General features: G+C 43.1%; 1 protein-coding gene across 1 annotated transcript in view; it reads right to left on the bottom strand.

Moving 5' to 3' along the window:
- Window positions 1–2,300: 2,300 nt before the first annotated feature.
- Window positions 2,301–15,944, bottom strand: part of LOC141760833 (FHF complex subunit HOOK-interacting protein 1A-like) — a 16,364-nt gene continuing 2,720 nt past the window's right edge. The window contains exons 3-18 of the mRNA XM_074623924.1: window positions 14,602–14,846; window positions 13,126–13,324; window positions 12,819–13,040; window positions 12,528–12,690; window positions 11,835–11,946; window positions 8,185–8,286; window positions 7,713–7,769; window positions 7,541–7,627; window positions 6,783–6,950; window positions 6,499–6,578; window positions 6,151–6,323; window positions 5,969–6,080; window positions 3,945–5,218; window positions 3,039–3,217; window positions 2,817–2,937; window positions 2,301–2,620 (exon numbers count right to left, since the gene is read on the bottom strand). Coding sequence (XP_074480025.1) covers window positions 2,385–2,620; window positions 2,817–2,937; window positions 3,039–3,217; window positions 3,945–5,218; window positions 5,969–6,080; window positions 6,151–6,323; window positions 6,499–6,578; window positions 6,783–6,950; window positions 7,541–7,627; window positions 7,713–7,769; window positions 8,185–8,286; window positions 11,835–11,946; window positions 12,528–12,690; window positions 12,819–13,040; window positions 13,126–13,324; window positions 14,602–14,706 — 3,390 coding nt within the window. The 5' untranslated portion in view covers window positions 14,707–14,846 and the 3' untranslated portion in view covers window positions 2,301–2,384. The remainder of the gene's footprint in view (window positions 2,621–2,816; window positions 2,938–3,038; window positions 3,218–3,944; window positions 5,219–5,968; window positions 6,081–6,150; window positions 6,324–6,498; window positions 6,579–6,782; window positions 6,951–7,540; window positions 7,628–7,712; window positions 7,770–8,184; window positions 8,287–11,834; window positions 11,947–12,527; window positions 12,691–12,818; window positions 13,041–13,125; window positions 13,325–14,601; window positions 14,847–15,944) is intronic.

Below are 15,944 nucleotides of genomic sequence, written 5' to 3'. Positions count from 1 at the left end.
GTTAGGTTTAGGTAAGAAAACTAAAACTACTTAGTTAGGTTCAGGAAAGATGGTGGTTTGGGACGTCTATTTGAGTTCAGGTTAGTTTGACGACAAAGTGAGAGAAGAAGAGTTTCTTCTGTTGTATCTGCCACCTCGAATAATCTGCTTTCCCACTTGACCTGAACGCAGCACAGCACAGGTGAACACCACAGGAACATGACGGCAAATTTTTTTTTTTCAGGTGAAAAAGGACACAAATTAAAGAAATTTTGTCGACAAAAAATCGCACACTTTAAACATTAAAAACAATGAAATGCACAAGTGCAAATGAAAATTTATCTGATATTTGCCCAAGAAATAATTTTTTGCATCTTGGTTTTCTTGCACTAAAACCTCTGCGTTGGTTAAAGTACAGTAAGGCTTCGTCATAAAGACACAACAGGAGAAAATAATAAACAGGTCGCCCCTTTCATCTTCATCATTGTCAGTATTAAAACTTCATACGTCCAGTTCAAAGTGCTGTAGCAGTAAAAACAAGTAGTTTAAAACAAATACAGACAGTTACTGAAATGACTCTTCTTTCTATAGACGCACAATAACTTAACAGCAGGAAGGACAAATATAAGATGTATAACTGAAGAGCTTCGCTGAAAAAACGTACATCCAGTGTTGTTTGGTTTGTTTAAAATCCTGACATTAAATTAACCACCGCCTGTAGTGTATTATTTCGAAAACATCATTTATGTTCAGAAGTTGCATTATTTTGATTGTTGATCGCTCCAGTTGCACAAAGAAGAGACATTTTGGAGAAACAAAAAAAAAAAGAAATAATAATAATTTAAAGTTGAGCAGGTAATATTCACAAACTAAAATGTATTTCCACATTAAAATAAAATATAAAATAAAATAAAAGCACATTTGGGCTTTAAGTCATCTTGTCTTTTCGTATAAAATATTAATATTTTGAAAGACATCTGGTTTGCTCTTAAATGTTAAATAATGACTTCCAAACTGAATTTACAAACTAGTTGTTGTTTGTGTTGATAAATGTGATGTAAAGTCACTTTAATGTGTTTAAGGCGAGACACTACGGGCAAAAACATTGTTTTTCATGCACTTATTCATTTTTAAATTTTGGGTCTTCTTTGAGACTAGTGGAAAGAAAACTTTTTATTTGTATACTTTATCTATTCGCGTCTGTAGATTTCTCCTTAATTGACCAAAAGTTAGCATAAGATAATGCCTCATTTGCATATTTAAACATACAATTTCAGAAAACTTGTAATACAAAAAATAATTGTCTTAATGTCAGTAATCAACTGGGGAAGTATCATGGTGATATCTATTCGTTAATTATTTTACCCTATTCACCTGTAATGTCTCCAAAATGTATGAAATTTTTCAACAGTTTTTTCTCAGACTCTGAGCCAGAAATCTCCTCTTCAGTAGCATTTACATTCACCAAACATCCCAATTTCACTCCTATCTATATTCTGAAGGTTTTTATGGAGGGGTTTGTTCATATATCATTCATAGCCTGATTTATACAACATTTTATTCCTAAAAACATGGCGAAAATTGTTTTTTTTATGGCTGTTGACAGTATTTTCTGATTTATGGAGAGATACAAAGTAAAAACCTTTGGCTCTAATATGTCAACAAAATGAAACAAGAATTTTTTAACCTGGCTTTAACCAATGTTCAGATTTATGTTCTGGAAATGTATGAAAATTAGCTCAAATTTAATAAGATAATGCCTCATTTGCATAATTAAACAGAATACTTCAGAAAACTTGTAATACAAAAAATAATTGTCTTAATGCCAGTAATCAACTGGGGAAGTTTCATAGTGATATATATTAGTTACCCTATTCACCTGTATTATCTCCAAAATGTATGAAAGTTTTATTTCCATACTAGTTTATGAACCAAGTTTCCCCTCCTGAGTAGTAAGTTGATTTAAAATGGCCACCACTGGCATTTTGAAATACAACTAAATTATAATAAAACTAATTTTTTCCATATCAACAAGTTAAGTGCAAAGATGTCCGAAAACAATGTAGAAAACTTTTTTGCACCGATCCCACAAATATTATAGAAAACTTGATTTATCTTCAAAATAATCTCTTTCAAATCATTTTCATCAACATATAAATATCATCCGTATTCACACGGGGTAAAAACATCAAAATGTTCAAGTGCTGCTCGGAATATAAACAAACTGTACTGTACAAATATCCACAAATATTACTCCTTACACACGTTGTATTACTCCTCAACGAGTAATATCATTTGCATGTTTTGTGCTTTGTGTTTTTAGGACTTGTACGATCTTCTGCTGCTCCTTCGATAACTCATCATCAGTATCTTCTCAGGCAGATGTTCACAGCTGGACGGCCCCATCACTCCTCTGCATAGCAGCAGTCCGGTGCGATGCTGTGCTCCTGGGCGATGGCGGCCAGCTCTTTCAGGAACTCGGCGAACAGGACGATGGCGAACACTCGACTCTTGGCTTGAGGCGGGATCGGAGGGCATGGCGGCAGGACGCCGAGAGGAGGCAAAGCCAGAGCGTTCCTCACAGAGCCGTTAGGAACAGACGGGTCCAGGATGACGTCGCTGCCCTGAGACTCGAGGCACTCTGGAGACACAAAACGTGAAAGTAAAGGCTTCAAACAAAGCGCTTGTTAGATCGTCAAACAATGTCGGAAAATCCCAATTATGACTTTTTTCCCGTAATATTCGGACTTTATTCTCGTTATATTACGACTTTTTTCTCGTAATATTATGCTACTTAGTGAATATCCAGTTTGTTTGTGTTGATGTGTGTTCATTACCTCTAAACTTGCTGTCTTGGTCTTTAGCCAACAAGAACCTCCAGGCCTGAGTGACCAGGGTAGGAAAGTCCGGTCTGGCCGCCACGTAGCGCTCAATCTGAGCGTGCACCGACACCAACACCTACGACACACACAGGAATAAAAGTATACACCGTGAGTATCATCATTTAGAAACCTGAAACAGTGGAATCAGACATGCAGTATATGACGTGTGGATGTTACCTGGTGCAGTGTGCGTACGTTGGGCTGGTTCTCTGCGTCCGTACTGAGCAGGAAGGATCTCAGCAGAGGTTGCGGGTACGACGCCAGCTGGGCCAGGATGCCCGTCACCAGCAGGTTCACAGCGATGGAGTTCTCCAGGAGGTTCTCGAGCCGTGACAACAGGACGCTGATGAACGGACCTGGGGCATCATGGGAAACTACAGGTTAGTGAACCAATGTATGCAAGAAAAAGCAGATGAATGATACGTAGTAAGGTTTTTAGATCTTTAAAGGTCAGGTCCATTATTTATATTTTGAGGTTCCCAGTGGTGTTCCTTATGTATTCAAATCCGAACATTCACATTTTGGTCAAAGCACGTATGTTTTAGCGTCAAAATGCTATTGTCAAAAGCACTCCTAAAAACTTTTCCCCTAAGTATGTCTTATTCAGCATTCGGTTGTACTTAGCTCCACCCTCTCTTGTGACTTCTGGTTGCAAAAAAATAAGATGGCGATGGCCAAAAACCAAAATGGCGACAGACAAAAACCACGATGGTGATGGCCAAAAACCAAGGTTGCGACGGACAACAATCAAGATGGCAACAGCCAAAAACTGAGATGGCAACGGCCAAAAATCACGATGACAACGGGCAAAAATCATGATGACAACGGTTAAAAACCACGATGGCAACGGGCAAAAATCACGATAACAACGGCCAAAAATCACGATGACAACAGCCAAAAATCACGATAGCAACGGGCAAAAATTACGATGACAACGGCCAAAAATCACGATGACAACGGCCAAAAGCCATGATGGTGACAGCCAAAAACCAAGATGGCGACGGTCATAAACTAAGATGGTGATGGCCAAAAAACAAGATGACGACTGCCAAAAACCAAGATGGTGCTGGTGAAAACACAGACCTGTAAAGGGAACTCCATGCCTCCGGCTGCCTTTCTTACTGCTTCCTTCTTCGTCTTCCTCCTCTTCTTCCATCGCCTCCTCCTCTACTTCTTCCTCCTCTCCGTCATCCCACGAGGAGCTAAGAAAAAATTCCTCCTCCTCTTCCAGTTTTTGCCTCAGCGCTCGGACCCGCCTCCTGAATACGCTGATGTCGCTTGTGATGTCGTCACAGTCTGGCTCCACCCCCAAAGAGAGCATGAGCTCGTGGTATCGGGACAGGAAGTCATCGTTATTGGCGACTTTGTTACTAGGCGGACTTGGAGACTTGGCGTCAGTCACCAAAGGGTCATGTGGCTCAAATTCAGAGTGGCCATTGGGTAAAGTCACTAAACATGGCGTGGGATAAACAGCAGTTGTGAGGTCACACAGGTAGAAGTTTTGCTTAAATGTCTCGCTGTCTTCATCAGTATCATCACATTCGTCGATGATGTGATCCTTAGCGTTAAAGCCGTTGGTGAGAAACTGATGTCCATCCATCCGCTTTATCTCCTCTTCTCCTTTCTTCCATATCTCCTTTCCACAGTCCTCACTCCTCCTCCTCACCTCCTTCATAAAATCCTCGCTCCTTCTCCTTTCCTCGTTCCCTCCATCCTCGCTCCTCCTCCTTGACAACATTATACTGTTCACCGTGTCCATCACCGTCCTCCCTGTTGTCGTTAACATCGTTGTTATCGTTGTTGCTGTTGTCGTCGCTGCTGTTGACACCCGCTGGCCGTTTGAGATGCTTCCACGTGCCCGCCGATTTGCCGCCATGATTCGCTCCATAATGGCCGCCTTTGTTTCTCTCTGGGCGACGAGATTGTACACCAGAACATCGTCCTCAAACTCGGACTCCTCCACATAGGAGCCGTGCACCAGCCTGGTCGCAGTGCGTCGCATTTCCTGGATGTGTCGAGGAGTCGAAGTGCATCTGTCTGCCTCGCCATTTGCTAGCGCCGTGTTTATCAACGCTAACGAAGACAGATCGTCATCCGCGAAGATGTCGTCCCACTCCAGCTCCAAGACGGAGCTGGCCCGTCCTGTGTGGTTGCCCATGGAGACGGTATCCAAGGAGGACGGCGTGGGGGAGAGGGCTGACGGGGGAGAAGTGATAACCAAAGAGCAGATGGAGTCACTCTTGACTCGCCGTACAATCTCTTCCTCGTCTTCTATATCGTCCACTGGTGTGTCTGATCGGTATTCTTGAGGCGGAGGGTCGATCCCGTCATACGGAGACGACCAGAGACGACAAGCCCTGTAGACGAAACAAAATCATCAGAAGATGTTGGACATATTTTATTAGGATGTACGGATCGTCTGTTGGTCGGTCCGCCACTTTGGTCCCAATTAAAATATCTCAACAACAACTGAATGGGTTGTCATGACATTTGGTGCAGATATTCATGTTCCCAAGAGGACGAATCCTACCGACTTTGGGGGTCCCGAGACTTTTAATCAAGTGTCACCATTAGATTGACATTTGTGGTTTTGAGTCAAATATCTCAGCAACTATTGGATGGATTGCCATGAAATGTAGCACAGACATTGATGTCCCCCTCAAGATGAACTGTAGAAAATTTCGCCCACTACGAAAATTGGCATCACAGCCCGGCGCTCTTCGTGGGGGGGCTTGATAGCTACAGTCCAACAGCTAACTAGCTAGCTAGCCAGATCTACCGGCATCAAAACAGGAAGGAAGTGGTAAAGTAGTAAAGCCCGCCTCTTGCTTGATTTGATTGGCTATGCGGGCCAGGTGTGACATTTAAGCGCGTCTAAAACACGGGCCATTTCGGTAAAGACATTAAATATGACGGTAGAATAGAAATATTTTTGTTTTACTTTTGTAGGCGGACGTTTTACTGCTGTTCGGTAGTCGCTTTCAGTCCAAAATGGCGGAGGCGTAGCTTTGCTGCTGGGGGCTGATGTTGCAAATGAAACGACCAATTGACTTTCACTTCTGAGTAATATACGTTCTTTGGTACAGGAAGAGGAAGTTGAGACTGACCTGTGGGATGTGGAGATGGCTTGGCGGGCGTCCCAGAGGTAGTGGAGGTAGTTTACATCCATCAGGAAGTCTGAACCACGACAGTAACCAACACTGTCTGATACGGACAGATCTGACGGAGAGTTTAAGTTAGCACAATACATGTGTTAAAGACTATTAACTTGTGTGGTGTATGTTCTGACCTGCTCCTTTGGGCCAGTGGATCTGCTCTGAGTGAGTGTTGGTGTTGTGGAGGCTCCCAGGGCACCAGGAGGGCAAGAGGAGCAGGAAGGAGGCGGCGCTGGAGGAGTAACAGTCCCTCTGCTGTAGGGAGGACTGCTGCTTCCTGCTCAGGTGGCTGCAGGGAATCAGATACCTGAGGAGGACGTGCATAGGCCACACGGGGAAGCATTATATGGAGTCATAGGAGTGCCATAAAAAAGATAAATCCGTAAAAGAATAAGAGAAAATACACCTCACAGATGAACCAAAATCTAATAGATAGTGTTTTTGCTTTATCTAGGAAGGACCTGTGAAGCTGTGAGACTGACCTGAACACCAGCTGCAGCATGACGTCTTCACAGAAGAGGCCAATCAGAGTCCTGAACAGAGCCAGCGACACCGTACCCAACTGCAAGCGGTTAAAGGTCATGTTTTAGTATGAAAATGTTATTGTCACAAGCCCTTCTAAAAACGTTTTCTCTAAGCAGTATGTTATTCAGCGTTCGGTTGTACTTAGCTCCACCCTCTCGATAGCGATGGCCAAAAACCACGATCACATACTATAAAGCATGAAGCAGACAGGATGAGGAAGAAGAAGGGGAGCGTGTATTACCTGAAAAGGTGTGTTGACCCTGCTGACCAGCGTGTCCAGGATGTGCACGTTGTCGTGCGTGTGCAGCAGGATGAAGGACAGGAAGCTCTGGAGGAGGGCGGGCTCGGAGATGGAGCGCAGGAACAGATCCAGGTACGCCGTGGTGGTCATCACCTCCTCCACCGTCAGCTAAGCATGAATGTGATCACGTGAAACAATACATTACTATTGAAAAGTTATAAGTTATCAGCTTCTTTCCTCCAATAATAACTATTTTAACAGAGATAAAAAACAGAATAACTCGGACACCAAACTCAAAACCGAGTATCTGTCTGGACCGCGTAGTCAGTCTGGGAATTTGTGGCTAAATTGTTCTACAAATAGTCAGTGATCACGTCTATAATGTGAAATCCAGCGGTATCTGTCCACCAGGTCCGGCGAGGACACTCTGGGACGCGCTGCTCCACTCAACTGGCCAATCAAGCGGTGACATAACCTATCGTTGAATGCACCTGATTGGTCCCTGATTTTCTGGGACATTTTAAGTGAGAAATAGGCGATGCCACTGCTGAATCTGGTTTCATTTTAGAACTAGATCGCCTAGTTTCACAGCTTGGTCCAAGTTTCGTGAGCCAGACGCGTCGCGCTGGACGGGCTAATTTGCATAAAATTGAGATTAGCAAGCAGATTACCAATTTTTAAATGGTAGTGTATGATTGTATTCAATCAGCATCAATAACAAGGGAAACACCGTAGCCAATCACAGCGAGTTTTACTACCTTGTGTAGAGCAGGAGCCATCACAGGCACCAAGAAGCCGTTATAGATGTAACCCAGCAGCTGGGACCGGATGGAGGGATGAGCGACCTGAGACGGAGACAGAGACGGAGACGGAGGGTTGGCTGCAGCACTTATCATTTTTTTTTTATGTATGTGTGTGTGTGTCTGTTACCTTGGTAACAGCACTACAGAAGTCCAAAGAGTGGAGGAAGTGGACGAGAGCTGGAACCTGTTGACCCAAATGCCAGGTAAGAGAGACGATCGTTCATTGATTCAGACATTCAGACAGTCAATCAGTCTTTCATGTCATTCATTCATTCATGGTAGCTCTAGGGATGCTAATGTTGAATCCATCACTTTGGTCCAGACTGAAATATCTCGACAACTATGGGATGGATTGACATGAAATTTGGCAGAACCATTCATAAAACCCAGAGGATGAATCCCAACAAATTAAAAGATCCTCTGACTTTTCCTCTAGCGCCACCATGAGGTTAACTTTTGTGGTTTTGAGTGAAATATCTCAACAACTTGGATGGGTTGCCATGAAATCTGGTTCATGTTCCCCTCCGAATAAGATAAGACAAGACAAGACAAGACAAGACGAGATAAGATGAGATGAGATGTGCGGACGTCATGGTTACCTGCTGCCAGTCGGCCTGGTCCAGACAGTGCCAGTCTTCACTGTAAACCTGTAGCCTGGCAGGAAGAGACGAGTACAAACCAGACAGACCTGTGGCCAGCACCTATAAACACACACACACATATAAATACATGAACACACACACACACACACACACACACACACACGACTACACACAGGCTTTTGTGTATATTAAATTCCAGTGCAGATTAGAGCGGCTGTTTTTTTATAAATAGCAGAGAATGAGGGCAGACATCCATTAAAGGAATAGTTTAACACTTTGGGAAATGGGTTTATTTGCTTATTTGAGAGTTTGATGAGAAGCTTTAATCCACTCTCTACTGTAAACATGAAGCTACAGCCGTCAGATGGTTAGCTTAGCTTAGCATGAAGGCTGGAAACAGCTAGTCTGGCTCCGTCCGAAACATCGAAACTTTACACTTTTTTACGGGTTAAACCATAGACTGTACTGTTTAAAAGAAGTGGACGTCGTCACCGTGACGTCACTCATCGATTTGTGGACTATAGTTTTGAAGCCTCAAGTTCGGCATTTTTGGCCGTCACCATCTTGGTTTTTAGCTACCGCCATCTTGGTTTTTGGCCGTCACAATCTCGGTTTTTGGCTTCTATACAATCAGACTTCTCTTTGCAACCAGAGGAGTCGCCCCCTGCTGGCTGTTAGAAAGAACGCAGGTTTAAGGCTCTTCAGCGTTGGCTTCACTTCTCAGACCTGGAGGTTGCCCCACTGGGTTAAACAAATGATCTGATGAGATGTAACGTGTTAATCAGTGACCTTTAGACGGAACAGGGCTAGCTGTTTTACCCCTGTTTCCAGAATTTATGCTAAACTAAGCTGTAGCCTTATAGTTAACATACAAACACAAGAGTGGTATCAAAATCCTTTCAGCATTAAATGTCAAACTATTCCTTTAATAAGAGAAGAAAGAAGGATGAGATGGCAACGTAAACAACAACAGCATCAACAACAGCTGCAGTCTTGAGTCTCGCTAACAATCAGGCAACCGTCCAATCACGTGCAGACTCACTAATCCCTCTCCGTGTACGAGCCAATCTCACCCTGATTTACTAATCTGCTCTCTACATAAAGATTGAGGTCAGAGTGTGGTTACATGCATGGGCTTAAATCTGACACACACACACACACACACACACACACACACACACACAGGTGGCGCATGCTTAAGTGTCTTTGCTCGCCCTCTCTTTCGCTCTCACACACAGTAAAAGCAGAAACTGGCAGTGATGGAGCCAACATGGCCGACACAGTAGACACCTGAAGGACACGAGTAAACAAAATATGCTTCTTGTCTTTCAATAACGTTAGCTATATATATATATTGTAAAAATCTTTTTGTTATTGTTTTACTGCCATTTACTTTACGCAAATTCATTTTAATGCCACTAATTCCTTTAATGCATTAATGCAGGGGTCAGCATCCTGCGTCTCCGGAGCCACATGCGGCTCTTCAGCTCCTCTCCAGCGGCTCCCTGTGGATTTATAAAAGTGGAAATGTATAACTGTTTTTTGTTTACATTTTTATTTTTATTTATCATTGTTGTAGGTCTATGGTACGACGGTACGATGGAGTATTAGGGCCACATTGAGGAAAAAAAGAAATCTGAGATTTCAAGAATAAAGTCCTAATATTATAAAGTAGTAATTTTACGTGTTATTTTCTTTTTTTCTCGTAAAGTTATGACTTTATTCTTTATTTTTGCCTAAAACGTCTCTTTTGATAGTAAAGGTTGCTGACCGCTGCATTAATGCAAAATGTGATTTTAGGTTGTAGCAGGCTCAGTTTTAAAGCTACAGTGAAGCTCCTGGTATCATATGAAACTAGAAAAAACCTAATGAATCCATCGTTACCAACCATGTCATACTAGTTTGTCGTGAAGGAGGCTAAATAACGCTCCAAACTTACGCAAAATTGTGTTGCCTGTTGAGCAAGTGACGGTGACAGTTAAAAAGCATCAGTGTGTAACCATGGTAACGCAGTGTGTTCGGAGTCGCCTCAACGGTTGGTTTATAGTGTTAGCTGTGCTGAAATAAAAGAAAACGTGTATATGTATCTTTCAAGGCCTCTGAATTCCTACACACTGTCCCTTTAAGGCTTTTTACACGAGAGTTCCTGTATTTTGTAATATCTTTATGACTTGTTCTTCCCTGAAAACCGGGTTCAGATCTTTTTCCTGTTTCCTCTCTCTCTGTCTTTATTGTTGCTTTCTTCTCTTTCTTTTGTCTCCACTATTTTGTCAACTGCCTCTCTCTCTCTCTCTCTCTCTCTCTCTCTCTCTCTCTCTCTCTCTCTCTGTCTCCCTCTCCCTCTCTCTCTCTGTCTCTCTCTCTCTCTCTCTCTGGCTGTCACACACTCACTAACTCCCCGAGGACGCAGTATGAGCTCATTAGTTTATTACATAACTTGTGATAATGAGATTACAATGCAGCAGGGAGATGAATGAATAGAGAAAAGGATTCATCCACTGCACCCAAACCACGACAAACTCCACTCATTCATAAAAAACGATCCGTATCACAGAGCGGGTCTTTACAGTAAGAGTCAGTTTTATTCTGTTAACCCCAAGTGTACTGTTTTAGGAGGAGAACTTCACTCTTGCACACACTCAGGAAAACACATTTCTTTGCACGCATTAGGAAGGTATGTAGAGATTAACCTGGTTTAGCTCAGCTAATGGGGGGGTCTACGTGGGATAAACTAGCAGCTCTGCTGAGGGAATTCTACACAGATGTATTTAAAGACTCTTAACAGACAGCATTGATATGTTTTAATAAGGGTTGTCAATGTTAACGCCATAGTAACGCGTTGACGAAAATTCGTTTTGACGCCACTAATTTCTTTAATGCAGTTTGTGATTTTTAGGGTTCAGTATTAAAGCTAGAGTGAAGATACTGGTATCATATGAAACTACAAAAACCTGATGAATCCATCGGTACCAACCATGTCATACTAGCTTGTTGCGAAGGAGGCCAAACAACGCTCCAAACTTGCCCTAAATTTTGCCGCCGAAAAAATGTTGATGCATCTTCTACCACAACAGTAGCTAAAAATCTTTGCATCATATTCTCCTCTCGTCATGCAACAGTTATCCGGTGGGTTTATCTCTCTGATCCACATCTGCTGATCCTGAACAAATCCTTGACATTTCCAAGACGGGCAGACGCTCCGGTAGACGTACAGCGACATGACCGTGAAACCAAGTAAACACTGAGCTGAGGCGTCGTCTCCTCGGCCGTCTTGGAATGAACCATCAAGGTTTAGTGATGAAGGATGCAAACTATCTATCCTCCATGTATTTGACAGGCTGTAATTTAGGACCCGTTTCCACCACAGGAAGTTTCCCCAGGAACTAGGAACCTTTTGAGGAACTCGTTGTGTTTTGACTGCAGTGATCAGGGTCTAAATTAAGTTCTGGGGACATTTTACCCCCAAAAAATACCCTGGTCAGGGGTAGTACTTTCAGAAAGTACAAAAACTTTTGGGACGGAGTTTGTAGGGATGCCCATCGCTTAGTTCCTTGAAAAGTAGTTCTAGGAACGAAAATTACCAGGAACTTCCTGGTGGAAACGGGCCTTTAGTTCATATGTGTGTGTTTGTGTTTTTGTGCACTTACAGGACAGAAGTATGTGTTCTCGGCGATGTGCTGGGCGACTCGAGGATCGGAGGCCGACAGAGACATGATGAGCAGCAGAGCATCTCTGGCCTGCTGACCGACCGAACCCTGTCTGAACCAGAGAGACATAAAAAAGGTCTGTTTCTTTACATTCATATTCATACTATATATATATATATATATATATATATATATATATATATATATATATATATACATACTACAGTATATTGCCTATACGTAAACCAAGAAGGCATGGCCAAAAACCAAGATGACGACGGGCAAAAACTAAGATGACGACGCGCAACAACTAAGATGACGACGCGCAACAACTAAGATGACGAAGACCAAAAACTAAGATGACGACGGCCAAAAACTAAGATGGCGATTCATTTGCACGTTAATATATTTGTTTAACAATTGTTTTTGTCATGTATATGAATTTAAAACAGAATATTATGAGGCGAAAAAGCAACTTTTTTTCAGAACAAAGTAAATTTTTCTGAGTTTTCCAATCACGTTGTGTGGAACGGGTTGAGTGGCGCCCATATTTATGAAACAACAACTCCTTACAACCTTGAGAAAAGGCAGCGCAGACCAGATCCACTCCTTCCGTTCTTACCTTTCACAATAAAAGCCCTAGACTTTGTGTGTATACCCTTTAAATGTGTGTACCTGTTTGCGTGTACCTACCTGTGTGTGTATGGTATGAGCAGGGAGAACAACAGGAAGTTGGCGGCTCCCTGGTCCTCACTGGTGTGGAAGAACAGTTCCAGCACCGAGGGATCTCTGACCAGAGCGACACACAGCTGGTTCAGCAGGAGGACCAGCTCTGCCTCCACCACGCCGCCGCTGTCTGGAGGACGAGGGGGGACAGTATACAACAAAGCCGTGTAATAAGAGAGTAGTATCCACCTTCTAATAACACCTGGCTAGAAAGTACATAAGCGTGTTTCCACCAATGTCCTTTGAGCACCAACTCACCGGTTCCCGGTCCAGCGCAGGACGCCAGCAGCATCATGAGCGGCCGTAGAACTGGTTTATGGTGCAGCAGAGGCTGTCTGGCCTGAGATAGAAGCATCTGGTACATCCTGAGCTGCTCCAGCTTCATGTCCTCAGTGAACTGCCTCCTGAGGCTCCACAGAAACAGCCTCTCCATCACCCCCTCCACGACCACGAACTCCAGGATGGGACCCATCGCTCCTCCTGTTAACGGTAACAGGCCATGAAATAAAACGCAACGCAACGCAGCGGCATCGCGATGAAACATTCCCGCCGTTCTTCTTCTTACCTTGCCCCGCTTCTTCCTCCATCAGCAGGAAGAGCATGTGCTCCACATAGTTCTGGACGGCGCTGGCCTCGTCAGCCGGGATGGGGCCGAGGCGTAACGCTCCAGAGCCGCCGCCGCCACCGCTAGCGTGACCGGAGAGGAAGCTCAGCGCACCAGAGCCGCTACGACCCGGCTCGTGTTTCTCCAGGATCTTCACCACCTGCAGAAAGAGGGACAACGGAGACAACCTCAGCATTAAGTGAGGTTCCATCCAACTGTTTTTAACCGCAGAATACTGTAATTTCTTTACATAGCGACGGTCTGTTATACATAGCGACGGTCTGTTATACATAGCGACGGTCTGTTATACATAGTAACGGTCTGTTATACATAGTAACGGTCTGTTATACATAGCGATGGCCTGTTATACATAGCGACGGTTTGCTATACATAGCGACGGTCCGTTATACATAGCAACGGTTTGTTATACATAGTAACAGTCTGTTATACATAGTAACGGTCTGTTATACATAGCGATGGCCTGTTATACATAGCGACGGCCTGTTATACATAGCGACGGTCCGTTATACATAGCAACGGTTTGTTATACATAGTAACGGTCTGTTATACATAGTAACGGTCTGTTATACATAGCAACAATCTGTTATACATAGTAACGGTCTGTTATACATAGCAACAATCTGTTATACATAGCAACGGCCTGTTATACATCGCAACGGTCTGTTATACTTAGCAACGGCCTGTTATAAAAAAATAACAGAGCTTGTAGTACATCATCTTTGTTATAGACCATCTTTGATAACGCCTCTTGGAAGTCGAAATGTTCCAGACTAATTCGCATTTGCAATTTGGTCGATTTGGCGATTTTTCTATGATCTGTTTTGAAATTTTAAATAGTTATAAATCAACTGTAATGAAGAAAATCTTTAGGTTTTTATTCATTATGGTTTATGTAAAACTGTCTTTAATATTGATACTTACAAACAGCAAAGACTAATTCATTAATATAAGAAATGTGAGATACAGTAGATAACAGATCGCCGTGGGAGGAATGAATACATGAATGAACAGAGAGAGAGAGAGAAGAATGTAATTCACTGTCTGGACTTGTGTTAACCTTTGACCTCAGCTGCTTCAGACAAGGACCACACACACACACACACACACACACACACACACACAGACACACAGACATGGAGTGCGTGCGTGGGTTTTCTTGGCGGCCGTAGAGAGGGATTTGTTTCTAAATGGATCCTGTGTTTAAGGGCCAAAGTCTGGGTCAGTAATGCACACACACACACACACACACACACACACACACACACACATATTAACACACACACACATATTAACACACACACACACACACACTGTGTCTACCAACCATTACGAGGAAATGAGGACACACTGAGGGACAGAAGAGACAAAACAACAGGAAAGAGAAGTGATTGATTAGTAGATTGATTAGGAGATTACCTGTGCCCAGTGGTTCTTGAACACAATCATACAGGTCTCGGGGTCCACCCCTCTCAAGCTGAGAGACTTCTTCCGGCGGCCCCCGACGACCACCGAGGCCATCATTTTGATGACGAGGCAGTCAGGTGGTTATAGCATGTCCCAGCTCAGCGTGTGGGATGGTGGCTGGACCAGGAGGGGGCATTAGCTGGCTCTCTCAGCCCAGGATCAGGCTCTTTCTCTGGGCTTGGCAGACAGCTGCTGGCCTGCAGGAGGTGGAGGTGGAGAGAGTAGACAACTCTTACTCCTGCTTAGAGTCATAACTCAGTCATATTTTAACACACAGACATGACACACACATTTTTAGATTCAGTGTGGTTTACGCTTCCAGAGGATATCATTATATCTGATGTCCATCACGAATAAGCATCCATAAATCCTCTTAGAAATAATAGAAAAAAGTGCTGCTTTTAACTGCAGAACTTGCCTGAGAATCTGCACGTTTTTAAGTTTTCTTCAGTGTCACAGTAATCCAAGGATATCTGTGTGTACATCCATGGTTTCACTGCAAACGGGAACTACTAATGGTTAATTCTGCATACTTTTTAAGGTGCTAGTTTGCCAAAATGCAACATTAAACAGCAAAAAACGACAGGGCTTGTGTCTCCCACAGCTAATTAACGGACTCCATGGCAACATTATACTTCCTTGTTTATGTGTGTCTTGTACTAAACTAAACAAACTAAAGACTGAGACTCTAGATAACATAACTCCAACACAAATTAACTTCCATTAATCCTCTTAGAAATAGAAAAAAAGTGCTGCTTTTAACTGCAGAACTTGCCTGAGAATCTGCACGTTTTTAAGTTGTCTTCAGTATCACAGTAATCCAGTGATATCTGTGTGTAAATTCATGGTTTCACTGCAAAGAAGAACTTCTAATGGCTAATTCGGCTTATTTTTTGTGGTGCTAGTTTGCCAAAATGCAACGTTAAACGAATATATAGGGAAAAAACAACAGGGCTTGTGTCTCCCACAGCTAATTAACGGACTCCATGGCAACATTATACTTCAATTTGTGTGTGTGTCTTATACTAAAATAAAAACTGAGACTCCATATAACATAACTTTGACTACACAATGAAGGAGAGAAATCAGTCTATCAATGACAAAAGAGTTATTTTCTCTTGTTACATCTTTATGTCTCTCTCTCTCTGTCCAAAGACTAACAAGGCCCGGAACAGGAAGTGAAGGTCGTCAGCGGCAACAAGAAAACAGGAAAGAGGGGAACGCGTCCGAGTCCCACCCGGGCGTTCCCACGACATTCCATGAATTCCCTCGGAGATCTTCAGGAACTCAGTATA

Source organism: Sebastes fasciatus, chromosome 22 (genome assembly GCF_043250625.1).
Source record: "Sebastes fasciatus isolate fSebFas1 chromosome 22, fSebFas1.pri, whole genome shotgun sequence".
Lineage (NCBI taxonomy): Eukaryota > Metazoa > Chordata > Actinopteri > Perciformes > Sebastidae > Sebastes > Sebastes fasciatus.
The sequence above is the reverse complement of the archived record's forward strand: the minus strand, read 5'-3'. Positions and strand labels throughout refer to the sequence as shown.